The sequence below is a fragment of the Stylophora pistillata genome, chromosome 13, assembly GCF_964205215.1.
Source record: "Stylophora pistillata chromosome 13, jaStyPist1.2, whole genome shotgun sequence".
Taxonomy (NCBI): Eukaryota; Metazoa; Cnidaria; class Anthozoa; order Scleractinia; family Pocilloporidae; genus Stylophora; species Stylophora pistillata.
This window is the reverse complement of record NC_142531.1, coordinates 7,264,611-7,290,116: the sequence shown is the minus strand read 5'-3', so window position 1 is coordinate 7,290,116 and position 25,506 is coordinate 7,264,611. Positions and strand designations below refer to the sequence as shown.

Sequence of the window (25,506 nt, the reverse complement as noted above, 5' to 3'; positions counted from 1 at the left end):
TATAGCGCAGACCTCTATATGAATATATTCAGTCGCGCTTCACAATATCGTAAGATAAAATTATGGCTAAAGTAACTAAGATATAAGAACCTATTGGAACCTACGAGTCTATGCACGCAAAGAGAACAATAGCCTAGCTAAGTGGATAAGAAACATGAGTAAAAATAAAAATCAATTTGAAAGCTAGATTAAAAAAATGAGTTTTGATAGCGGTCTTGAAAGTGTCCAATGTCTTTATGTTACGAATTGTCGAAGGTAATGCATTCCAAAGATGGGGTGCAGCTGATTGGAAGGCAAGATCACCAAGGGTTGGACAAGTATTGGTGCTTGATATTTCGAGTGATAAAGATTCGTTTGATCTAAGAGAGCACCTGGATCGCTTTTTGATGCTAATTAAATCAGTCAAATAGTTAGGGGCTAGACCATGTAAACAGTTAAATGTCAAAAGGAGAATCTTAAACTTTATACGGTAACTGATCGGGAGCCAATGAAGGTGGAAAAGTAATGGCGTAACATGGCAGTATTTTGGTGATCCAGTGACCAACCGAGCTGCGGCATTCTGTATCCGTTGGAGTTTCATGATATGTGAATTCGGGAGGCCATATAGTAGACTGTTACAATAATCTATTCTACTGGTTATAAAAGCATGAATTAACGTTTCGGTAAATGAACGACTTAGATATTTCCTAATTCTACGTATGTTGTAAAGATGATAGAATGCGGATGAGCAAGTTCTGTTAATATGACTAAGCATACTCATCTTCGAATCAAACCAGATCCTAAGTTTCGAACTTCAAATGATGGAGCTATTTTGGAGTCGCCAACCGATAAGAAGCTTATGTTACTGACTTTCTGAAGTTGTTGTCGCGTTCCAGTCAGAAGACATTCTGTCTTATCCGCATTCAGTTTTAACTTGTCCGTTTGCGTCCACTGACTAATGTCAGCGATACATGATTCCATGACAGTTAAGGCATCGAATTCCTCCATGTCATTTCCTGGTCTAAATGCGATGTACAGTTTTGTGTCATCTGCATAACAATGGGGATTAGGAAGATGTGTTTCGGTGATCCTAAAAAGCTTACTGGCGTAAAGAGAAAATAATAACGGCCCGAGACAGCTGCCTTGTGGAACTCCAAATTCAAGATTAAAGATATTCGATAGGGCTCCGTCTATAGAGATACGCTGGGTTCTGTTAGAGAGGTACGATTCAAACCAGTTAAGTGCAGAACCTGAAATTCCAAAATCAGATTGAAGGCGATACAAGAGAAAGCGATGGTCAACAGTATCAAACGCCGCGCTTAAATCAAGAAGCACAAGCAACGTGACGCACTGATCTTCCATGTTCATCAAAATGTCATTCTTGACTTTGAGGAGGGTGGTTTCTGTACTGTGGTGCTGCAGTCGATAGGCTGATTGCAGTGAAGGAAAAAGATCATTCTCGTTTAAGTAGCATTGGATCTGATCAGCTGCTACTCTTTCAGCTAATTTTGAAATGAAGGAAAGATTGCTGATTGGTCGAAAATTTTTAAAGACTAAATCAAAACCTTGTTTTTTTAACAATGGCGTAACAACTGAGTCTTTCCAATTATCGGGGAAAAATCCGGATTCAAGCGACAAGTTTATCATGGTTGATAATATCGGGAGTAATTTGATCAAGGTAATCTTTCAAGATGTTAGTAATGAGGAACGGGGTCAAGTGAACAAGATTTCGTCGGCGCTCTAGGCACAAGTTTCCTTAAATAGGCCACGTCTACACGGTGAAAAGCCGTAAAGGACGAAGAACAGTGAGAGGAATGGTGGTTAATACTGCTACATGAATTCTCAGTTGCATCAAGGTTAACACGAAGATCCAGTATTTTCTTGACAGAGAACGACCCCATGTCATTCGCCAAGGCAAATTTGTCACAGTGCGGTGGAAAGAGCGTTGTTGCTGACTGATTTAACATTTCCTTTGTGGCAGCAAAAAGCTTGCGTTGATCCCCACAAATGTTGCTGATGAAATTTGTGTAGAATTCGCAACGAGACTTATTCATGAGAAAGACAGCTTTATTCCAAAGAAATTTAAATGATCTTCGGTCAGATGCAGACTTTGTAGCCTTCCAATTACGCTCGGCTCTTCTCCGGTCAAGCTTCGCAGATCTGATCTCATCAGATAACTATGGAGCTTGAGCTCTTTGAATCACCTTTCTCCTCCACCAAGGTGCGTGATTGTCAATGATCGACTTCAAAGTAAAAGGTAACTATGCTCGGTAGATCTCTGATTTTGAGTTCAAATACTGCCTATATTGTCTTGATTTAGTACAGTTTCCTGATGGAATTTCATCATATTTATCACATCACGTTCATCTCTGTTCTTTAGTAAAGTGTGTAAGACTCGCTAAACGTTCCAAGTTTTTCGTCTCGTTTGCGATTTGACGGGGGATTGCTAATTAAAAGGAAACTAAAGAAATATACGGCACTGCTCGTTGAAAAATTACCAGACAGACCTTTCATGTCTGAGAAAATATTTGTTTAAAATAAGCGTTTCAAGGCAGTGACACGTAACTTCGCGACAGATACCAAGCAAGAAATCTGCACATTAGAACATTTCTCATGGTCTTTTATTTTGTATCGTTTATGCTTTGTTCAGATGAAAACACATCGCATACTCGCTCAGTCCTAATAGACCTGAAACCATAGTATTAAATATCCTTTTTGTCAAAGTTACGTCTAAAACAAAAAGCCGTGATCAAAAGGGATCGCACCGCTTTGTTTCATTTCCCTCTTCACTCGTCCTTTGAAAGCCCTTTCACTTCCGCACACTCGTAACCTAAGTTCTCTCCTCTGCTCTTCGCTGTTTTTCTGAACCTCGCAATGCGCACCCAACCACTCGCTGTCTCTTTAACAGTCCGCGTCGGGAATCATATAATTGCCCCCTAGGTTAGATAATAACAGCAAGCTTTTGTCTCACCCTTACTTCCCTTATTTGCGTCCGTGCCTTTACTTTCGGTCGGTGTTCTCCCATTTTTGCCCAAGTACTTCGTCAAATGATTGTCTAAGAGTCTTTGCAAATTTAATATACCATGGATAGCGATATGTTTATACAAAATGAACCTTCCTTACTTTCTGTTAGTCATAGTTTGTCTATTTGTTTGGCATCTAACTTTTTCATTCGCCCGCCGGGCATCATTGAGAAGACGATTTCTTCGAGTCCGCCCGGCTGCCACTAATTCACTGACATAACTTGTTTACTGTCTGATGTTGGAGAGGTTCTTGAACAGTATCCATTTCCACTTCCTTAAAATCAAGACCCAATCTGTCAGTTTATTTTTTATAGGTTGCTCTCTCGCGGTTGCATCTTTCTTCCTTCTCGGAAACTTCAAAAATCCATCCATTTGACGTTTGAAGCCAGCCTATTTAGCGCGCGTTCATTATTCCGTTTAAAACTTGAGGCTTAGACATCCACTAACACATATCATTATAAACAACTGTAACACGAAGTTGATACAACAAACCCAGCTTTTGTTTTCATCTGGGCCATGATAATTGTTCGTATTCCTTCAGCGTTGTTTGATTCATTCGCTCTTTCGGTTACAATCAAGGGCGGTAGAGGCTTCAGACTTAGATTTTTCATCATCATTTAAAATTTATCGCACCTTATGTCCTACGTTACTTAATAAATTCCCGCTTAGTATCCCAGTCAAGTCGTATGATCAAAACTAAGTCGGCTTGAAAGTAAAAGACTGGGAGAAGAACATTACAGATAGCTTTCAAATAAATTTTCATACCACAACATTATTTGCTTCCTTTCTTTTATTCTTTGAACAACGCGAGTCAGGGTCGACGGAGATAGAAACGTTTTTGTAATGATTAGAAAACTGAGGGGAAAATCGTATCTTAAATGTTGCTAAGGGAGATTGCGCCTTGACAAAGTTTCTTGTTCCTGGTGAACGAATGAAAATCTCGTTCTCCTGCAATATATGTGAAATCGACTTTTTGAAATTTACTCAGCAACCTAGATGTTACACAATAATTTAGATATATCAACAAAGTTGAAATGGTATATTGGCCATCGTTACGATTATGAAAGCTGACGTTTCGAGCGTTAGCCCTTCGTCGGAGCGAATAGAGGAATTGTGGGTTGTGTGTGCTTTTAAAGGCAGAAATGGAGCTACGTGATTGGTGGGAACATGGCAACGAGAAAAACACGAATAAATTAGTAGAATGAAAAGCGTTCGTTGATACCTGTTGGATTAAGACTGCCGGTTTGAAAGATGAGCTTTTGTTCAAGAGTTTTTCGGCTTTCCGTGCTACCTAAGTGTAAGGAAAGACCGCAGAATGCCATATGTTGCTTAGAATGATTAAGTAAATAAAATGTCTAGCGACTGGTTTCCATGTGTCCTTGTCATTCCTCTCCACGTCGCGAAGGTGTTCTCGGAATCGGTCCCCTTGTCTTCTGCCTGTTTCGCCGATGTAAATATTTTTGCAATAAGTGAAAGTTATGCAATATATTACATTGCCGGAGGTGCACCTGAAGTGATCTGTGATCTTAATGGATCGTTTGGGTCCTGATATTTTCTCAGTGTTGTGAGTGAAAGGACACGTTTTGCATCGTGCACGAGTGCATTTAAAAGTGCGTGGTTGGTCATTAGTCTGAAAAGAACTTCTGACCAAAAAATTGCCTATGTTTTTTGTCGCGTTTCAATGAAATGAGCGGAGACTGCGAAAAGATAGTGCTTGTCTCTGAATCGTTTTGAAGTGATTTAAAGTTTTTAAGAATTATGGATTTAACTGAGTGGTTGTGAGGGTGAAACGTGAGAGTGAATGGAATGCGGTCGGAATCTTCCTTATGCGACGTTTGTAGTGCTGAATGTCGATCAATAAGTTGGGCGCGGTGGTAACCCGCTTGGACGACAGAATCAGGGTAACCACGTTTATCGAAAAACCGGCACATTGACTCTGATTTGTGGTGGAAATCAGAGTCATCACTACATAAACGACGAAGTCTTAGAAACTGAGAAAAAGGAATGGAATTCTTAACGTGAGATGGATGCGAAGACGAATACAACAAGTAATTATGCGAGTCTGTAGGTTTGTGATACACACTAGTGCATAAACCGTTGCCTTCAATTAAAACTTTGATGTCTAAAAAAGATAAAGAAATGTCAGAAATTCCCAGGTATATGACAGCAAGCCTCATAAGAACCCTTAACACCTATGTTTTTAGCCCTTTCACTCCCAAGATCTCTGTAGTGATTCTCCTTACTGTCTGCCTTGTAAATATTCTGGTGATAGTTTGGTGAACCTGGCAAAAAAACTTCAAAAAAAAAAAAAAATCGATCAAAACGGAAAACCGCGCACAAAACCGACCAATTTTTCACATTCTATTTATCAAAACCACAATCGGTCTGATACAGTGGTGACAAGTGGAGCATACAGAGGATTTGCAGCTATTCGAGATTGCCGCTAAGATCGAAGAGAAACCTTAATCCGAATATGAAAAACTGAAAACCACATCGGGCACAAAATCCGAAAGCCCATTAGTTAAAAACACGAATACTATAAAACGGAAAATCTGCAAACCGCAATGAGCACCAAAGCCGAAAAACAACTCTAAAAAAATAGGCAAAAGCGAAAATCCCAAAGCCACCCCCCCCCCCCTCTCTAAGACCGACAAGGGATGATCTCTTTATGGTTACTCTACAGACATAGCGAGTATATCTGCATGAGTGACAAAATGCTTTTCAGATTTACAAGCACTCGGGAATCGATATGGAGTACAGTTGATGTATCTTAACGGAGCGAAGTCCTTCGTAAATTTCTCGAGAGTTTTAAAAAGTAGCATTTATGCCAATTTTAGCCCTCTAAGCATTCCCTCATTTTCATTTATATGAGAAATCGACTCTGCAACCTAGATCTTACACAGGTTTGTCAACCTGTGACTCTCGTGTTTCTGTTTTTTTGTTGATGTTGTAGTTGTGGTAATCATCTTAGAAGAGAGGCCAGATTGCCTATGTGGAGGAAAAACAATCAGGGCAAGCGAGACGTTTTTCAACTTTCGTCGATTTTATTGTCTCTGACAAACGATAAAATACAGTTTAACTTGCAACTGACACTTTTCTGGCTGAAATCTTTTGGAAAGTTGTGGATGTCGTGTTGTGTCGTATTGTGGATGTCGTATTGTGGATGTCGTGTTGTGGATGTCGTGTTTTACAGCTTTTTAAAGATCTTGAAGCCAGTGGTGGTATTTTTAGCGGCGCACGAGCTTTTGCTGTTTGTGCTGCAGCTGCGGGGATAAAAACGGCCGCTTCTGTAATACAACCAGGCGCTGTTGTAGGCGTAGGGGTATTTGAAGGCCACGATATCACCGTACTGCACAGGAGTACCATCAGTAGCGTACCTGGAAAAGATCTGGAACGTTACGTAATTGTAGTAGAACCAGCTGTTACCCGTGAGTGAGCTGGTCGTCCTGTGGAAAAAGAAAGCACTTTTCTTAGGATGTTTACTTTAAAACATTGCTTTCATTCAGCAAATCTCCCTTCACGTTGACACCGATTGAACCTTTAATGATTGAACCTTTAATCAGGAGTTACCTTTTTGGATTGAATAAGGGTAGCTGTATGAAGATGGCTGTTCCCGTTCAGTTTTTCAGCCACAGTGGTTAATAGAATGGTAAGGAAGGGGCATAGAGATCTTCGGATTCGTGCTTTTGGCTATTGTTTTTTTCGGTATTTGGTTTTCGTCAAAAATACTGACGAGTTTTCGGATTTGGCATCCGATGTGGTTATCGGTTTTCTGATTGGTTTCCGGTTTCTCTTCGATCTAAGAGGTAATTATGCACCTTCACTGTTCTCGAATAACCGCGAAACCTCTGTATGCTCCACTTATCACCACTATATCGGATCGATTACGGTTTTGATAACTGGTATGTAAAACGTTTTTGGATGATTTCTTCCCAATGCCCCCCTCGATAAGTAACAAAAAAAGGCGAATGCCATGCTAGCGAGCGTCAGGGAAAACGTGTTTATTTTTGATTTTTTTTTTTCTTTTTTTGACACTTAAGAAATTTCAACAGCAAATAATCACTTACGAAGTCATGCGACATTTATAGCTGCTCGATGTACTACAGAACAACCGGTATTTGCTTCCATAGGCTTGGCTACTCAGCGACACTATGTCACCGCTATTGATTGGCTGGCCGTTCATCTTTCCCATGGCATAAATGTAATAGAACATGTAACTTGAGCATGAGGACCAAGCTGATGAAGTCATCACCTGGCCAGGGCATGTATACCATCTGCAATACGAAGTAGTGCAGCGCATCCAGTAATTAACATAGTTGCCAGAATGATAGGCTGACCGCAAGGCGATCCGATCACCACTGTTGATGATGGGATATCTGTGACCTACAATGTAAGAATAGAAGGAAATTAGTGGAAGGCTTTCTTCACAGGCGTCTTCGGCTTTTACGTATTTGGTCGAAAATTTGAGACTGGGGAATCTGTCTAAAAATTGAATTTTTTTACATTTTTGGATAGGATTGCGTTTGCCGAACCAGAATTTCCTTTCACTAAAACTGGAAATTTTTTGGAAACGTTCACAGACTTCACAGTAATTAAACAGTACTTCCAACACTGAATGTTAAGGGACTGAAACATGATTCCAGTTTTTACCGTTGGATAAACCAGCCCAAATCGCTTCTCTGGGACCGTAAAACTGAATGTGAGCGTTACCATTGAGCGTCAGTTGGCTGCTGGAAAGGCTGACGGACGCAGAATTCACGCCGAGGGCGAAAATTAGCGCAAAGAGGACTGCCACAGTGATCGGCTTCATGTTCTTGGATAAATCGCGTGAAGGAAGGATTTTGTTCTGGCTAAGAACTCTATTCCTCTCTAGAGGTAGAATACCAAATGACCACGAGAGCTTGAAAAGTCGTTTTATCACGAGGGGTTCTTTATTACCATGAATGTGGCGAAACAAGTTTTGCTGAGCTCCCAAACATGTTTCGCTATTTTCAGCAATGTAAACAGAACGTTAATGAAGCTGTCCCCAGTAGGGAAACAAATTTGAATAATGACAATCATGTTCACTGATAAATTCGGTTGTTGTACGTTTTCATTTTTTGTTTTTCATAATTTTTTTGCCGTGGCTCATTTGGGTGGACTGATAGGAAGCAGTGCCAAACACAAGATCCTTCTTAGGTAAACCGACAGTTTTTTCTTCAAGTTTTTTTTTTTCCGTTAGCTAAAGCATTAGACAACGTTAAAAGTTTCTTTTAACAGGGAAGCTTTTTCTCTCAAAAGGATCTTATGATTTGCATTACGCTATCATTATTTTCTTGCTTTAGTTATTCAACTAAGACATGAGACTGACGGCAACGCGGTAACAGACAGAAGGTCAAATTTTGCAGACGTTTTTTTTTTTCTTTTTTTATACGGCAACAAAAGTTTTTCACGTCATAGAATTCCTTGTGAAATGTAAATAAAGAGTGCTACTTACTGTATGCTACAGCAAAATCAGAGTTTTAAAGTCTTCGGAAAAATGTTCCAAAAATTCGCTGGAAACTTTCCTTGTTACCTGAAAAAAGGAAAGCTAATACACGTGGTAACATGAAGTATAAATACTCCTTCAACTCAACCGCAAACTATGATTGCATTTGTTTGAACGATGGTAGTGTACATGTAGTTGTATAATGAGTCATTATTAAACCGCTTTTTCGAGGGCTCGGTTTCTTCTCTAATCTTAAAGGAATTTTCAAGTTGCAGTTCTTGCGATATAGGGAATAGAAACTAGTAGGTGACCCAAAATTATATTCCTTATCACAAGCATTTGAAAAATATGTTCTATTAAACATCGATCATGTTTTGACTATGATAAGTTATTGTCCGCAATGAAGAACTAAAACCAAGACAGAGACACAAAGAGCATACCCGTGAAACAAAAAAGTTGTCACCCGCTGACATTCACCTTGTACACTTAAACTAACATTGAAAAAAAACACGCTGTAATGTTTACTCCCCGCTAGTCGCTCACTCTACATGCATATCCTGATTTTCCAACGAGATTATCGTCGAACACTGCTTCCGTTATATCTCGAGAAGAACTAAAATTCTTGGTGAAAATATACTGAATTTGCACGCAATTTTACCTTTTTTTTTTAGTAGATCTCTTAACGCGCGTGCGCGCGTGAAATTACTCTTAATGGACTCGGGACGTTTCATCATAAGATGGAAACAAAGTCAGTTTAATAAATCGACAGTGGTTTAGCGTGGTCTGCACTCTTATCGACAACGATATTCGTTATAACAATGGTCAAAATGTTGTGGAGTCACAAGGCACAGCCGAGCGAGTCCGTAAAAAATGATAAAATAATAGTTTCCTTTCTTGACGAGACATCTACTATAATTATTTTTTGGGACCCATTTTCTCCTACAAGGGCTCTCCAAGGGTCATGAATGAAAAATATAGCGTCAAACTTCAAGCTTTTTCTCGGATTTAATTTTATTGGCCTTGAATTATTCCAAAATATCGTATTTTAAGATTCATAAGCAATATCAAGTTCCGTCAACTTTATGCTTACAACACGACATCACTTTGTGAAACTATTATAATGGTGCTTTGGCTATGTTTTAAGAAGAGGGAACGTGTAAGAGGTAAAATATATCATTTTGGAAAGGTGCCGTGTAATGCAAGCCGGTAAACTTATGCAGACTTAAAGTTACAAAGCCGAATGAAATTCATCGAGAGAACTTCTCTCGGCAATATTTTATAGCATCGTGCACGAAACGCCTTACTGCATACTGTGATGTTCCTTTTTAAAAAGGTAACTATGCTCCGTAGAACTTTGCCGGATTTTGAGTTCAAATACTGCCTATTTTTCCTTGATTTAGGACAGTTTCCTGATGGAATTTCATCATTTTAATTACATCATGTTCTATCTCTGTTCTTCGGTAAAGGGTTTAAGACTCGCTAGACGTTTCAAGTTTTTCGTCTCATTTACGATTTGACGGGGGGTTGCTAATTAAGAGAAAACTAAAGAAATACACGGCACTGCTCGTTGAATAATTATTAGACGGACCTTTCATGTGCGAGAAAATATTTGTATAAAATAAGCGTTTCATCAAAGGATTCAGTCACATGTAACTTCGCGACAGATACCAAGCGAAAATCTGCATATTTATATCGTTTGTGCTTTGTTCAGATGAGAACGCATCGCATACTCGCTCAGTCCTAATAGACCTGATACCATAGTATTAAATATCCTTTTTGTCAAAGTTACGTCTAAAACAAAAAGCCGTGATCAAATGGGATGACACTGCTTTGTTTCATTTGCCTCTTCACTCGTCCTTGAAAAGCCCCACACACTCGTAACCTCACTTATCTCCTCTGCTCTTCGCTGTTTTTCTGAACCTCGCAATGCGCACCCAACCACTCGCTATCTCTTTAACAGTCCGAATCGAGAATCATATAATTTCCAACTAGGTTAGATAAAAACAGCAAGCTTTTGTCTCACCCGTGCTTCCCTTATCTGCGTCCGTGCCTTTACTTTCGGTCGGTGTTCTCCCATTATTTGCCCAAGTACTTCGTCAATGATTAGTCTTTGCAAATTTAATATACCATGGATAACGATATATTTATACGAAACGAACCTTCTTTACTTCCGAAATTCTGTTAGTCATAGTTCGTCTATTTGTTTGGCATCTAACTTTTTCGTTCGCCCGGCATCATTGAGAGGACGATTTCTTCGAGTTCGCCCGCTGCCAATAATTCACTGACATAGCTTATTTACCGTCTGATGTTGAAGGGCTTCTTGTACAGTATCCATTTCCACTTTCTTAAAATCAAGACCCAATCCGTCAGTTTATTAGTTGCTCTCTCGCTGTTGCATCTTTCTCGTGATCCTTCTCGGAAAACTTTAAAATTCTATCCATTTGACGTTTGAAGCCGGCTTATTCAGCGCGCGTTCATCGTTCCGTTTAAGATTTGTGGCCTAGACATCCACATACACATATCAGTAATAAACAACTGTAACACAACGGGTTGAGAGAACAAACCCAACTTTTGTTTTCATATGGGCCATGATAATTGTTCATAGTCCTGCAACGTTGTTTGATTCATTCGCTCTTTCGGTTACAATCAAGGGCGGTAGGAGCTTCAGACTTAGATTTTTCATCATCATTTAAAATTTATCGCACCTCATGTCTTAAGTTACTTAATGCATTCCCACTTAGTATCCCAGTCAAGTCGTATGATCAAAACTAAGTCGGCTTGAAAGTAGAAGACTAGCAAAAGAACATCACAGATGTTACTTTCCTATGGCGGATCCAGGGGTCGTTCGGTCGAACCCCCTAAAATTTTCCCTCAGAACGCTGGAAATCATGTTTCCGAAGACCTAATTTTTAAAAGCTTAGACCCCTCAGAAGGGGAACAATTCTCCGAACCCCCCACCGAACCCCCCTTGACTAAATCCTGGATCCGCCCCAGCTTTCAAATAAATTTTCATACCACGACATTATTTACTTCCTTTCTTTTATTCGTTGACTGAACGCGGGTCAGGGTCGACGGATATGGAAATGTTTTAGTAATTATTAGAAAACTGACGGGGAAATCATATCTTAAATGTTGCTGAAGGAGATTGCGTTTTGACAAAGTTTCTTGTTCCTGATGAAACTGAGTGAAAATCTCGTTCTTAAGCATTTTATGTGAAATTGACTTTTTGAAATTTACTCTGCAACCTAGATTTTACACAGGTTTGGTAAACTGTGACTCTCGTGTTTCTGTTTATTTGTTGATGCTGTGGTTGCTGTAATCATCTTAGAGGACAAGCCGCATCACCTTTGTGGTAGCATGCAGTGCACGCGTCTTATACGTTGTAACCTCGTAATCGTTTATCCGAACGCCATGTTCGATTCGGAGTCAGAGTGGAGGGTGGGGGTAGGGGACAGGGGAAGGGCGAATTCACTCCTCCACCCCAGCCCCTCTCCTTATTTTTGACCGTCACTCACCCCCTTGGTACAAATTATTCTCTCCCCAGCCCTCCGCTGCCATTAAAATCAAAGATGGCGGTCATTTTTCGCTTTGAAAATACTGAGCACTCGCTCGCTCAAATTACGCCTACTCTGCACACACCCTTCGCGGAGGAAAAATAATCACAGTTCAAGTGAGGCATTTCTCAACTTTCGTCGATTTTATTGTTTCTGAGAAAAGATAAAAACAGTTTAACTTGCAACTGACACTTTTCTGGCTGAAATAAGTTTGGGAAGCTTTCAGCTGTGGATGTCATGTTTTATAGCTTTTTAAAGATTTTGAAGCCAGTGGTGGGATTTTCAGCGGCGCACGAGCTTTTGCTGTTTGTGCTGCAGCTGCGGGGATAAAAAAAGCCGCTGTAATAATACAACCAGGCGCTGTTGTAGGCGTACGGGTATTTGAAGGCCACGATATCACCGTACTGCACAGGCGTACTATCAGTAGCGTACCTGGAAAAGATCTGAAATGTTACGTAATTATAGGAGAACCAGCTGTTACCCGTGAGTGAGCTGAGCGACCTGTGAAGAAAAAAAATCTTTTTTTAGGATGTTTGCTTCCAAACATCGCTTTCATTCAGCTAATCTTGTTTCACGTTGACACACATGGAACCCTTTCCCCTTTGGATTGATTATGGGTAGCTGTATCAAGATGGCTGTTCACGTTGTCAGTCACAGTAGTGAATAGGAATGGTAAGGAGGGGGGCATCGGATTTTCGGATTTTTGGTTTTGGCTATTGTTTTTTACTTTAGCATTTTGTTTTTGGTTTTTTGTCAAAAATTCTATCTGATGTGGTTTTGGTTCCGGTTCCCTTCGATCTGAGCGGCAATTATGCACCTCCACTGATCTCGAATAACCGCTCACTTCTCACCACTTTATCGAATCGATTAAGGTTTTGATAACTGGGTTGTGAAAAATTTATCGGTTTTGACGGTTTTGCATGCGGTTTTCTAGCTTTTCTGGTTTGGATGATTTTTTCTATGGTGTGCGGTCTCTAATGGATCCCAATGTCCCCCTCGGTAAGTAACAAAAAAGGGCCAACTGGGGGGTGTTTCTGACAAAGTGCTTGTGAGCGTAAAACGTGATTAGTTTTGTTATTTTTTGACACTCAGACAATTTCAACAGCAAATAATCACTTACGAAGACATGGAACATTTGGAGCTGCTCGATGTACTACATCTCAACCGGTAGCTTTTTCCATAAGCTTGGCTGCTTAGTGACACTACGTCACCGCTGTTTATTGGCTGGCCGTCCATCTTTCCCATGGCGTGAATGTAATAAAACATGGTACTTGAGCATGAGGACCAAGCTGATGAATTTATCACCTGGCCAGGGCATGTATACCATTTGCAATTCGAAGTTGTACAGCGCATCCAGTTGTTAACAAAGTCACCAGAACGGTTGGCTGACCGCAAAGCAATCCGATCACCACTGTTAATGATGGGATATCGGCGACCTACGATGTAAGAATGGACGGAAATTAGTGGAGGGCCTTCTTCAAAGGCGTTTTCGTCCTCTGCGTATTTGGTCAAAAATTTGAAGACAGGGGAATCTGTTTAAAATTAAATAATTTTACAATTTTCTACCGAACCAGAATTTCCTTTCCCTAAAATTGGCATACACATTTACGACACGCGCTTCCTCAAAACCAACTCCCGAGTTTCACGGTGCAGGGAATTTTTAGAAACGTTCACAGCAATTAAGCAAAACTTCAGACACTGAATATTAAGGCACTGAAATAAGATTCCAGTTTTTACCGTTGGATAATCCAGCCCAAATCGCTTCTTCGGGTCCGTTAAACTGAATGTGAGCGTCACCATTGAGCGTCAAATGGGTGCTGGAAAGGCTGACAGACGCGGAATTCACGCCGAGGGCGAAAATTAACGCAAAGAGAACTGCCGCAGTGATAGGCTTCATGTTTTTGGATAAATCGCGTGGAGGAAGGATTCTTCTCTGACTAGGAACTCTTTTTCTCTCTAGAGGTAGAATACTAAACGACTACGAGAGTTTGAAACGTCGCTTTTATCGTGAGAGATTCTTTATTACCATGACTGAGGTGAAACAAGGAGGGGGGAAAAAAAACGAAAAACGGAAGTTTTTTCGACACAAAACTGAAAAACCGATCCGACTGAAAAATAACCAAAACCGAAAATCCCAATGCCCCCTTCAACAAGTTTAACTGAGCTCGCAAACATGTTTCGCTATTTTCAGCAAATGTAAACGAAACTTTTAGGAAGCTTTCCCCGGAAGGGAAACAAAGTAGAATAATGACACTCATGTCAGTTAATAAAGTCGGTTGTTGTCCTTTTTCTTTCCCCATCGCTCATTTCGATGGACTGAAAGGAAGCAGCACCGAACAGAAGATCCTTCTGGAGTAACCCAACAGTTTTGCTTTTAGTTTTTTTTCCGTGAGCTAAAGCGTGAGAATACGTCAAAAGTATATTTTAGCGGGAAAGCTTTGTCTTTCAAAAGGATCTTTTATTAGCATTACGCTATTGTTATTTTCCTGTTTTAGTTATTCAACTAAGACGAAAGACAGCAGTGCGCAATCAAAAGGCATCACACCGCATTGTTTCCTTCGTCTCTTCACTCGTCCTTAAATAGCCCTTTCACTTCCGTACTCTCGTAACCTAACAGCTCTCCTCTCCCGTTCGCTATTTTTGTGAACTACACAATGCCCTGTAAACCACTTGCCACCTCTAAAAAAGTCCGTAAGCTGAAATCGGGAATCATATAATTGCCAACTGGCTAGATTAGACGTAGACACAGCAATCTTTTGTTTAACCCTTGGTTCCTTTAGTTGCGTTCGTGCCCAACTTCCAGTCGATTTTCTCCTATGTTTTAGCCATAGTGCTTCGATAAATAATTGCCTAAGAGTCATTGTAACTTTAATTTACCACGGATAGCGAAATACGAATTGCACCTCCTTTACTTTCGGAATTCTCAGTGTTTGTCATAGTTTGTCTCTTTGTTTCGTATCAAGTTTTTCGTTCACCCGACATCATTGAAAAGACGTTTTCTTTGAGTTGACCCGCTGCCAATAACTCAGTGACATAACTTGTTTACCGTCTGATGTTGAAGAGCTGCTTATAAAGTATTCATTTCCACTTCCTTAAAATCAAGATCCAATCCGTCAGTTTATAAGTTGCTCTCTCGCTGTTGCATCTTTCTTTCTTCTCGGAAAACTTTAAAAATCTATCCATTTGACGTTTGAAGCCAGCATATTTAGCGCGCGTTCATCATTCCGTTTAAGATTTGTGACTTAGACATCCACATACACATATCATTAAGCTTCATTACTAAACAACTGTAGCACGAAGTTAATACAACAAACCCAGCTTTTGTTTTCATCTGGGCCATGATAATTGTTCATATTCCTTCAGCGTTGTTTGATTCATTCGCTCTTTTGGTTACAATTCAAGGGCGGTAGGAGATTCAGACTTAGATTTTTCATTATCGTTTAAAATTTATCGCACCTCGTGTCTTTAGTTACTTAATGAATTCCCGCTTATTTATCCCAGTCAACTCAATGATCAAGACTAAGTCGGCTTGACAGTAAAAGATTGAGACAACTGACATCAAAGATGTTACTTTAAAATAAAATTTCATACCACGACATTATTTGCTTCCTTTCTTTTATTCTTTGAACAATGCGGGTAAGGTTTACTGATTTAATATTCAATTTCTGTTTCTTGTATGTATATTGAATCTTTTGTTGAGCCTAATTTTATTTAAGATGTTTTAGTGTCCACACACTGCCCGCCGAGACTAGCTCTGCTATTTGTGGGTAGTGCGTCATTATAAAGTGTCAAAGTGTCAATAAAAGTGTATGTATGCATGTATATATGTAAGTGTATGTAAGATGGAAATGTTCAAGTGATGATCAGAAAACTAAGGGGAAGATCGTATCTTAAATGTTGCTGAAGGAGATTGTGCTTTGACAAAGTTTCTTGTTCCTGATGAACGGGTGAAAATCTCGTTCTCTAACATTTTATGTGAAATCGAATTTTTGAAATTTACTCTGCAACCTAGATTTTACACAAGTTTGGTAAACTGTGACTCTAATGTTTCTGTTTCTTTGTTGATGCTGTGGTTGTTGCAGTCATCTTAGAAGAGAAGCCGGATTACCTTTGTGGTAGTCTGCAGTGCAGACGTCTTATACATTGTAAGCTCGAGATCGTTTATCCGAACGCCATGTTTGATTTGGTATCACAGTGAAGGGTGGGGGTAGGGGGCGAGGGTAGGGCGAATTCACTCCTTCACCCAAGCCCCTCTCCTTATTTTTGACCGTCGCTCACTCGGTACAAATTACTTTCTCTCCCCAGCCTTCCGCTTCCATTAAAATCAAAGATGGCGGCCATCTTGGCTGAGCACTCGCTCGCTCAAATTACGCCTGCTCTGCACACACTCTTTGTGGAGGAAAAACAATCACAGTTCACGCGAGGTGTTTTTCAACTTTGGTCGATTTCATTATTTCTGAGAAAAGATAAAATACAGTTTCACTTGTACCTGACACTTTTCTGGCTGAAATCATTTTGAAAGTTTTCAGCAGTTGTGGATGTCGTGTTTTACAGCTTTTTAAAGATCTTGAAGGCGGTGGTGAGATTTTCAGCGGCGCACGAGCTTTTTCTGTTTGCACTGCAACTGCGAGGATAAAAAAAGCCGCTGTAGTAATATAACCAGGCGCTGCGAGAGGCATAGGGGTATTTGAAGGCAACGATATCACCGTACTGCACAGGGGTACCATCAGTACCGTGCCTGGAAAAGATCTGAAACGTTACGGAATTGTAGTAGAACCAGCTGTTACCCGTAAGTGAGCTGATCGTCCTGTGGAAAGAAAAAAAAACACTTTTCTCGGGATGTTTACTTCCAAATAACGCTTATATTCAGCTATTCTCCCTGTGCGTTGACACGCATCCAGTTGTTAACAAAGTCACCAGAACGGTTGGCTGACCGCAAAGCAATCCGATCACCACTGTTAATGATGGGATATCGGTGACCTACGATGTAAGAATGGACGGAAATTAGTGGAGGGCCTTCTTCAAAGGCGTTTTCGTCCTCTGCGTATTTGGTCAAAAATTTTGAAGACTGGGGAATCTGTTTAAAATTAAATAATTTTACAACTTTCTACCGAACCAGAATTTCCTGTTCCTAAAATTGGCAAACACATTTACGACACGTGCTTCCTCAAAACCAACTCCCGAGTTTCACTGTGCAGGGAATTTTTAGAAACGTTCACAGCAATTAAGCAAAACTTCCGACACTGAATATTAAGGCACTGAAATAAGATTCCAGTTTTTACCGTTGGATAATCCAGCCCAAATCGCTTCTTCGGGTCCGTTAAATTGAATTTGAACGTTGCCGTTGAGCGTCACTTGGCTGCTGGAAAGGCTGACAGACGCGGAATTGACACCGAGGGCGAAAATTAACGCAAAGAGAACTACCGCAGTGATAGGCTTCATGCTCTTGGATAAATCGCGTGGAGGAAGGATTCTTCTCTGACTAGGAACTCTTTTTCTCTCTAGAGGTAGAATACTAAATGACTACGAGAGTTTGAAACGTCGCTTTTATCGTGAGAGATTCTTTATTACCATGACTGAGGTGAAACAAGGAGGGGGGAAAAAAACGAAAAACGGAAGTTTTTTCGACACAAAACTGAAAAACCGATCCGACTGAAAAATAACCAAAACCGGAAATCCCAATGCTCCCTTCAACAAGTTTTCTGAGCTCACAAACATGTTTCGCTATTTTCAGCAAATGTAAACGAAACTTTTAGGAAGCTTTCCCCAGAAGGGAAACAAAGTAGAATAATGACACTCATGTCAGTTAATAAAGACGGTTGTTGTCCTTTTTCTTTCCCCGTCGCTCATTTCGATGGACTGAAAGGAAGCAGCACCGAACACAAGATCCTTTTGGAGTAACCCAATAGTTTTGCTTTTAGTTTTTTTTTTCCGTGAGCTAAGGCGTGAGAATACGTCAAAAGTATATTTTAGCAGGAAAGCTTTGTCTTTCAAAAGGATCTTTTATTAGCATTACGCCATTGTTATTTTCCTGTTTTAGTTATTCAACTAAGACGAAAGACAGCAGTGCGTAATCAAAAGGCATCACACCGCATTGTTTCCTTCGTCTCTTCACTCGTCCTTAAATAGCCCTTTCACTTCCGTACTCTCGTAACCTAACAGCTCTCCTCTGCTGTTCGCTATTTTTCTGAACTACACAATGCCCTCTAAACCACTTGCCACCTCTAAAACAGTCCGTAAGCTGAAATCGGGAATCATATAATTGCCAACTGGCTAGATTGGATGTCGACACTGCAACCTGTTGTCTCACCCTTGGTTCCTTTGGTTACGTTCGTGCTCAACATCCAGTCGGTTTTTTTCTATTTTTTAGCCATAGTGCTTCGACAAATAATTGCCTAAGAGTCATTGTAACTTTAATCTACCATGGATAGCGAGATACGAATCGCACCTCCTTTACTTTCGGAATTCTCAGTGTTTGTCATAGTATGTCTCTTTGTTTCGCATCAACTTTTTCGTTCGCCTGGTATCATTGAAAAGACGATTTTTTCGAGTTGGCTCGCTGCGAATAATTCACTGACATAAATTATTTACCGTCTGATGTTGAAGAGCTGCTTGTACAGCATCCATTTCCACTTCCTTAAAATCAAGACCCAATCCGTCAGTTTATAAGTTGCCGCTCTCTCGCTGTTGCATCTTTCTTCCTTCCCGGAAAGCTTTAAAAATCTATCCATATGACGTTCGAAGCCAGCCTATTAGCGCGCGTTCATCGTTCCGTTAAAGATTTGTGGTTAAGCTGAGTCTGACATCAACAAATCACTAATCAATAATTGTAACACTAGGTTGATACAACAAACCCAGCTTTTTCCTGCTTTCTTTTCATCTAGGCCCTGACAAATCTTCATATTCCTTCAGCGTTGTATGATTCATTCGCTCTTTCGGTCCAGTTCAATTCATGGGTGGTAGGAGTTTCGGACATCGATTTTTCGTTATCATTTAAAATTTACTGCACCTCATGTCTTTAGTTGTTAAATAAGTTCCTTAGTATCCCAGTGAACTCGTATGATCAAAACCAATTAAAGTAGGCTTGAAAGTAAAACACTGGGAGAAGAACATCACAGATGTTACTTTCAAACAAATTTTCATTCAACGACTTTTAATTACCTATTTCCTTTCTTTTTCCTTTGAACAACGTGGGTCACGGCCGACAGAGATGTAAATTTTTTAGTAATGATTATAAAACTGAGGGGAAGATCGTACCCCACCGTACCAGTGAAATATTGCTGAAGGAGATTGCGCTTTGAAAAAGTTTCTTGTTCCTGATGAAAGAGTGAAAATCTCGACGTTCAGGCGCTGTCAAAAACATGCGCTAAATCCATCTTCGTTTGTCAAATTGCTTTATGGATAATTTGATGACCAGTAAATTCATCTAACAAATTGAAGGTACAGTCTTAGAGGCCGAAATACCATCATCGCGGTTTTAATGTTACCAAAGAGTTGTGTCATGACGCCTAAATCAAATGTGACCTTTGATTTCCTTACTTTAGGGTTTTTTTATTGTTATACAAATCGGTCTGAAAAAATACAACACCAGCTCATCGGGGCCGATAATCTACACGAATCACACTAATCATTCGACAGAAGCCTGAGTCGGAGTAGATATCTTATTTGTACCACTCACACCAGTTTCACGTTTCACCTCAAGCCTGTCCTTGACTTGGCCTTAACTAGTTCCCTCACAGCCGTTTTAGTCTCGTCACGCAACGCTTGGAGGAGCGTTGCGTGACGAGACTAAAAACGGCTGCGAGGGAGACTAGGCTTAGCTGGTGAGAGTCACAACCGAGATTATCGCTACTCCCTCGGATAGACAGCCGAGGAATAGGGAAACTAAGGCGAGACAAAAAACTTAGCAAGGGAGTAGGGGATTGGGATTATATGGTGTGAAATAAGGAGGAGAAGGACAATTCTCGAACCCAAGGCTCTCGATCAGTACCCAAGCCTCCCTGATATGTTGTACTGCTAAAAATGACTGAGGATAGAATGTGTTTAGTTCTCCACGTCAAACATGAACAGAACAGCACAATGAGGTCGACGAGACCTGTTGGCCAGATCGGCAGGACTAGATAGTTTGATAGTAAAATTTCCTAAGTCTTGTGTCACCGTCATCAGGAACTGAATGAGGCTTGTGAAGTTTGTTAAATAAATTTTAGGGCAGAATCTCTGCTACTTGTAAGACTAAACCGAAAACCTGCAAGGCCTCTAAAGGATTTAAAAATCTGTTGCATGTCTCCTGCTGGAATAGCATCACTAAGGGAAGGGAAACACAGTATCCTTTAAGGAATGACCTAAACGACAAACATTGATCCGTGCGGATTCGGTGAAAGCACTGAGCTACAAATACTGGTAGAAAATGAAGACCTGGAGACCAAGTTCGCAAACTAAGTAGAACAATAACAACAATAAACCTATACGGGCGAGGCTTAGTATAAATAACAGGGAGAAAAGCAAAAGCAATTCATGAAGAGGGAGATTAAGAAAACACACACACAACAGAGGTGAAAACAAGAACAAGAAGCGTGAAACTTTAAAAAACGTTTTATTGATCATTATCGAGAGCAGAGAGCTGTGAAAGAACAGGAGAAAAGTATGCTAGAGTTTATTACATAAGGCTGAGAACTGAAAGAGATTCCTATTTCAACGTTATAGTTGTACACAAAGAGAACAACAAGTTTATTGACGGAATTATTTATGTCTAAATGTACATTTATAGAAACCAGCATGTTTCTTTTCTTTTTTATTGTTTTGTTGGAGGATATAAAAAAGGGAGTTTTTCTGAGGAGTCTGTTGCTAAGAGAGCTAAAGCCAGTTAAATGAGAGTCCTTTCATAGCACGTTCTGCAGTCAGTTTTGTTTAGACTTTCTGTCTGCTAGAGGAGCTTTGATCTAATTGTTGATGATTTCTTCTCTCTTCTTCTTCTTTCTTTTTATAGCTTCTTTGACATCTTCTATCTTGAATCCCAGTTGGTTGTCTTGAGAATTCAACTTGGTACTTTTGGACAAGACGTGCTTGGGTTCAAGTTCGTTCATTTCCCTATTCACTTGCGCCTTCTCCCTCTTCCTTGTCATAAACAAGTCAAACTCTAGACTACTGAGCCGTGTGAACTTCTGTCTGGGAATAGCGTCAATCTCTGCTAAGCTTAAACTTGCCAGTTGCTCGTGACACAGCTTGTAGTTCTCATGAGGAGGGTCGTCATAGGCCACACAAACCCCTCCGGGCTGTCTGGACAGATCCATCAAGTTCTGAGGCCTGAGCCGGGGGGACACTCCGTAAAGATAAATGTTTCCTGAAAAGTAAGCATTTTTGTATCGGGTTCCCTTCTTCTGCCAATCAGACCAGAGTTTGTCGGCGAATCCGTGGTGCAAAAGGAATTCTGGGGCATTGGCTGATTGCCTGCTGCACATGGTTCCGCCTCTCCCACCGATTCTGCAATGCATGTTGTTGTGTAAGGTGTCACGGAGCGTCATTTCGAAGTCGGTGAACTTGTTAGAGAAGATACGCAAGCACTTATGAACGGCTATACAGTCTGGTGGATTACCTGTTGAGAAAAAAAATACTTTTAACGTCTGAACGCGTTCTCGCTCTTAGAGATGTCTGTGACGCGATCGAAAAATAAAAGAAAAAATTTGTGCAGCTCGTGTCGTTACTTTGACGTCGATGTTTTTCAATAGAAAAGCTACAATTCTTCAATTCTAGGTACGATTCTGCGACAGCAAAATAAATCCAATACACACTTCTTTACAACAGGAATTTAAATTTTTTCGGTACGTCTTCTAGCAACCTTGAGAGTCATCTATGATTAGCCAGCTTTCTAAGAGATTATTCCTTTTAGTTGACAAAAGCATTAAGAATTACCATTAAAATTTCTTTTGAGGCATCCTCCGCTTGTCAGCGAAAAACGGTGTTTTCCAAACGGTCCGCTGTACACACAACCATCTCTTCCACCGTTGCTTCCTAAGCCCCATGGTGCATTGCTCCACGTGCTCATGATCTGGAAATTGGTGATTGTCAACAAAAAGGAAAGGGTTAGGAAAACTATATTTTGCAAGGTTCGAAAAATTCGAGCTTTATAGGTGTTGTTATGCGTTTGGATAAGTTTCCTGCTCGAGAAAACAATTAAAAGAAATGTCCTAAGAAGTTTCCCAGGCTCTCGGTTAGTAGTAAAGATTGAAAAAGCAGGAAAACGAAAACCTTTGAAGTTCTGTTGGGGAAAGAGTGACATTTCTCTTCTTACTTCTCCCCCCTCGTTCCTTCCTTCACTTGCCATGATTTTGCGCTCACCTTTACAAGTTTTGTGGCTGCAGCACGGAGTAATTATAAAACTTCAAAAGCGAATTTCGATTGGATTTCGTAGACCTAACCCAAGAATGTATCACATCACTTTTTCAGAGAAAGTCACATAAAGCCAATGGGAACTCAAAGCAGATGCGTAATACATGTATCGAGCGCGGGAAAGGAATGGTAGCCAGGAGACAATCAGTTCTTGTTTGCTACTGATGATTTGAGAGGATGGTGTGAGTTTCTCAACAAATCGCAGGGCAAAGCTTAGCACAATCAATGAAATCCTAGATTAATTTCAGTAGCAAACTGATAATTGCTTTCAGAATTTTCTAAATTAGTTACAAGGGAACCACAGATAGGTACCTTATCCAACCAGGGTGCCCCAGACCATAGACTCCAGTCCCAATAGGGCACCGTCACAATTGGGTCCACTTTGCGCAGGATGTTCTCCATCTGCAACAAATACCAGCGATGCCAAGGAAGGAACTGCCTGTTGTTATGAATATTACTGAACTGCTTCGTGTGCCTGATGACAAGGTTTCGATAATCAGATCTTGCTGATGCCTTTTTCAGGGTGTTTATGAAACGATACCTAGCGTTCAAAGAAGAAACGTTACTTCAACGAAGACTAGTGTTTATAAGATAGAAAGCTGTTAGCTCTTACCAATAGCACAGACAGTATGCAGCAGAATTAATCGAAATGGGAAATAATAGATCAAACATGGCACAAATAGCTTAGGGAGACGTTTTCATTGCTTTCTAATGCAAACTCTAGTAAAAACCGGCGCATAACAATAAATTATCTCTAAACTAACAACTCTGTTTAATACTATGATTGTGTAATAAGAAACTGGTGCCTGAATGTAATGATTTCTCTGCTTCAATTTGTTTTCCTCTTGTGCGATACATCATCCTCGATTGACGTCATCCAGTTGCAATTATGTTTGAAATATATTTCTCCTTCTCGTGTACGTTTGTAGGGAGGAGAATTCCTGAGCTTATGAGGGGGGGAGGGGGAGGGGAGGGTTGGGGACCGGCGGTTACAAGTCAAATGATTATAGAGAGGCTAAAGGGAAAGTGAAGTGTTCTCATATTTCAATTCAAGTTAACAGTGACGTCTACCCACCTCTCTGCTGGAAGCATTCCGTTCCATTCTCGCCGCACGCGGCAAGGTTTGCTCCATTTCCCGCCACGACACGTGCGCCGTTGACCAAGATGGTCGTGTACTACAGAGCCTTCCTTACAACTTTGTGTTAACGTTTCTGGGTAAAACAATACATGACCATACACTCAGTCGCTGTCAAGTTTGGTCTTTTAAGGACTGACTGACTTCGCGACTTTTGTGTCCCAGCCCCCGGGGAGGTTGCCAGACAATTGAAAGCAACGTGCTGACGTCATAAATTTTTATTGGGGCAGAGACGAAAGGGGTCTACAGAATTTTTTCGCAGGAATTGGCCACTTAGATGAAAGATTGAGTATCCCCAGAGTAATCGTACAAAAAATTGAAAATCGAAAAGTTTTTCTGTATTTTAACGAAACCCTACTAGAAGGGTACTTTTTCGTGGGGTGCGGGTTCGAAGGCGTGGCCAAGTAAACTGGGGCTCTGGATGCAATCAACTTAATTATTATTTTTTTATACTAAACGCTTTTAACTTTTAATACCCTGGAATAGATAAGCGAATGCTTAATGGTCAACCTCGTCCCACGGCTTTTCCCTTTTTGAATTTCCCGCCCGCCAAACTGTTCAAAAAGGGAATTCAAAAAGGGAAAAGCCCTGGGAACGAGGTTGCTTAATGGTGTCAATACTGTTCTACCCATTTCTTCATGATTCAAAGGTGTTAAGAGTATGATTAGATACAAGAGAACAAATGTAACCATATTACTCACCTCTTATTGCCAAAAAGAATATTATTAAGATCTTCATCTTTCAGTTTTATCTGTTTAGAGAAGATATTCAATGAAGTAGTTGCAAAGTGAATCAAGTGATAAAAAAATAAATTCCTTTTGAGATTTTCAAGAAGTAAGAATGTCTGAGCAGTTTTATATTCAGTTTATTTATTTACTGTACAACTCTGAAGAGTACCTTTCAGGTCTTTACATTATCTGATTTATATTCGCTTACTCCCAGAAATAACCTACATTTAACTTCTCCTTCATTTTAATATAACACTAAAATCTCTTTACTGATTTACAAGGCAATGTGTGGTAGCCAGAAAAGAGATTTAAACCTTTAGAGTTAAAGTGTTCGAGCCAAAAATGTTTTGAGATAACAGAACAAATAGTTAGTCAGCTTGAAATATGTTTATGTAAATAAAGACCTTATACTCGATGATTATTGTATTCCTTTTCGAATTCGAAGATACAGAGGAGAGTGAAAGTAATTTCGTAATTGTCAGAGTTACATACCTACAACAGATATCTTACTACGTTCAAATGCACAGGGTGATTGTGCTTACCACTGCATTTCTAGAAAACTCTATGAATATGGCTTTTAAATGGAAGTAAAGCTTGTGGATAGTCAGTGAGATGCTTTACAGATAGTTGTAAGGAATTCTTAGCCATAAATTATGGCGGATCGAGAAAAAAGGTAGCGAGTGCAGGAAGGGTTGGTCCTGCTAGAACGATTAAAAAGCCTTTGGTTCAAAAAGGTATTTTAACTCGCCTAAGATGTTGTTTAGGAATGTTAAACGTTCACTCGTATTTGCATATCCAAACCATTTTAGCTTGTATCCCTCAAGTCATTGCAGACTAGCTGAAGAGTTCAGAATTCGGCTTTTGAACAGCGCACATATTTCTAATTTGTATTACAATACTTACAAAGCTAGTTTTCCTACAGCAACCCATCGATTGACTCCAAATCTACCGAGGAATTTATAGGTACTTTTACTCTTTCATTATAATTAATATATTTAAATTCCCGACTGTTGTTTGTAATATTAGCCACGAGCTTTAACCCCATGTATTGTGACTTTGATAGCTATGTCAACACTAATTAATCTGGATAAATGTTCTGTGCATTACAGAACTACGTTCCGCCAATCATGGACCGTTTTAATTTTCTCCTCGTGTGGGCGGGAAAGAAAACTGACATTCTCGCAAGCAAGGGTTCTTCTCAATCGAAGGTCATACAACCAAAACCAAAGTAGTC

At 40.1% G+C, this 25,506-nt stretch overlaps 4 protein-coding genes across 5 annotated transcripts; all 4 read right to left on the bottom strand.

Annotated features, from left to right (window-relative positions):
* Positions 1-6,023: 6,023 nt before the first annotated feature.
* LOC111332083 (uncharacterized) lies at positions 6,024-7,906 on the bottom strand. Of its 2 annotated transcripts, none has more exons than XM_088744080.1 (3): positions 7,713-7,906; positions 7,070-7,385; positions 6,024-6,448 (listed from the first exon to the last, which is right to left on the bottom strand). In XM_088744080.1, exons 1-3 carry the CDS (start codon positions 7,810-7,812, stop codon positions 6,190-6,192), a joined length of 675 nt encoding a protein of 224 aa, XP_088600206.1. In that variant the 5' UTR covers positions 7,813-7,906; the 3' UTR covers positions 6,024-6,189. The 2 variants fall into 2 exon arrangements, with proteins under 2 accessions (XP_088600206.1, XP_088600205.1); XM_088744079.1 differs by having other exon boundaries at positions 7,653-7,905.
* Positions 7,907-12,127: 4,221 nt separating this feature from the next.
* Positions 12,128-14,249, bottom strand: LOC111332076 (uncharacterized). Its single transcript, XM_088744143.1, has 3 exons — positions 13,761-14,249; positions 13,144-13,459; positions 12,128-12,524 (listed from the first exon to the last, which is right to left on the bottom strand). Exons 1-3 carry the CDS (start codon positions 13,918-13,920, stop codon positions 12,266-12,268), a joined length of 735 nt encoding a protein of 244 aa, XP_088600269.1. The 5' UTR covers positions 13,921-14,249; the 3' UTR covers positions 12,128-12,265.
* Positions 14,250-16,336: 2,087 nt separating this feature from the next.
* LOC148717436 (uncharacterized) lies at positions 16,337-17,615 on the bottom strand. Its single transcript, XM_088743694.1, has 3 exons — positions 17,306-17,615; positions 16,919-17,003; positions 16,337-16,869 (listed from the first exon to the last, which is right to left on the bottom strand). Exons 1-3 carry the CDS (start codon positions 17,463-17,465, stop codon positions 16,572-16,574), a joined length of 543 nt encoding a protein of 180 aa, XP_088599820.1. The 5' UTR covers positions 17,466-17,615; the 3' UTR covers positions 16,337-16,571.
* Positions 17,616-20,597: 2,982 nt separating this feature from the next.
* LOC111332088 (uncharacterized) lies at positions 20,598-25,272 on the bottom strand. Its single transcript, XM_088743933.1, has 6 exons — positions 25,176-25,272; positions 24,246-24,295; positions 23,485-23,620; positions 22,722-22,950; positions 21,933-22,068; positions 20,598-21,615 (listed from the first exon to the last, which is right to left on the bottom strand). The coding sequence occupies exons 2-6, from the start codon at positions 24,280-24,282 to the stop codon at positions 20,963-20,965; spliced, it is 1,191 nt and encodes a 396-aa protein (XP_088600059.1). The 5' UTR covers positions 24,283-24,295; positions 25,176-25,272; the 3' UTR covers positions 20,598-20,962.
* Between the last annotated feature and the right edge of the window lie 234 nt (positions 25,273-25,506).

Bases quoted from the DNA above. Each gene is read 5' to 3' on its own strand.
- LOC148717436 (XM_088743694.1), bottom strand. From the start codon at position 17,465: ATGAAGCCTATCACTGCGGTAGTTCTCTTTGCGTTAATTTTCGCCCTC. The intron at 17,004-17,305 runs GTAAAAACTGGA...CTTACATCGTAG, and splicing joins TTGGGCTGGATTATCCAACG to GTCACCGATATCCCATCATT. The intron at 16,870-16,918 runs GCGTGTCAACGC...GTTATTTGGAAG, and splicing joins GACTTTGTTAACAACTGGAT to TAAACATCCCGAGAAAAGTG.
- LOC111332083 (XM_088744079.1), bottom strand. From the start codon at position 7,812: ATGAAGCCGATCACTGTGGCAGTCCTCTTTGCGCTAATTTTCGCCCTC. The intron at 7,386-7,652 runs GTAAAAACTGGA...CTTACATTGTAG, and splicing joins TTGGGCTGGTTTATCCAACG to GTCACAGATATCCCATCATC. The intron at 6,449-7,069 runs GTAAGTGATTAT...CTTTTTCCACAG, and splicing joins TATAAATGTCGCATGACTTC to GACGACCAGCTCACTCACGG.
- LOC111332088 (XM_088743933.1), bottom strand. From the start codon at position 24,282: ATGAAGATCTTAATAATATTCTTTTTGGCAATAAGAG. The intron at 22,951-23,484 runs GTGGGTAGACGT...TTTGAACGCTAG, and splicing joins GGAATGCTTCCAGCAGAGAG to GTATCGTTTCATAAACACCC. The intron at 22,069-22,721 runs GTACCTATCTGT...ACCAATTTCCAG, and splicing joins GGGCACCCTGGTTGGATAAG to ATCATGAGCACGTGGAGCAA.
- LOC111332076 (XM_088744143.1), bottom strand. From the start codon at position 13,920: ATGAAGCCTATCACTGCGGCAGTTCTCTTTGCGTTAATTTTCGCCCTC. The intron at 13,460-13,760 runs GTAAAAACTGGA...CTTACATCGTAG, and splicing joins TTGGGCTGGATTATCCAACG to GTCGCCGATATCCCATCATT. The intron at 12,525-13,143 runs GTAAGTGATTAT...TTTTCTTCACAG, and splicing joins TCCAAATGTTCCATGTCTTC to GTCGCTCAGCTCACTCACGG.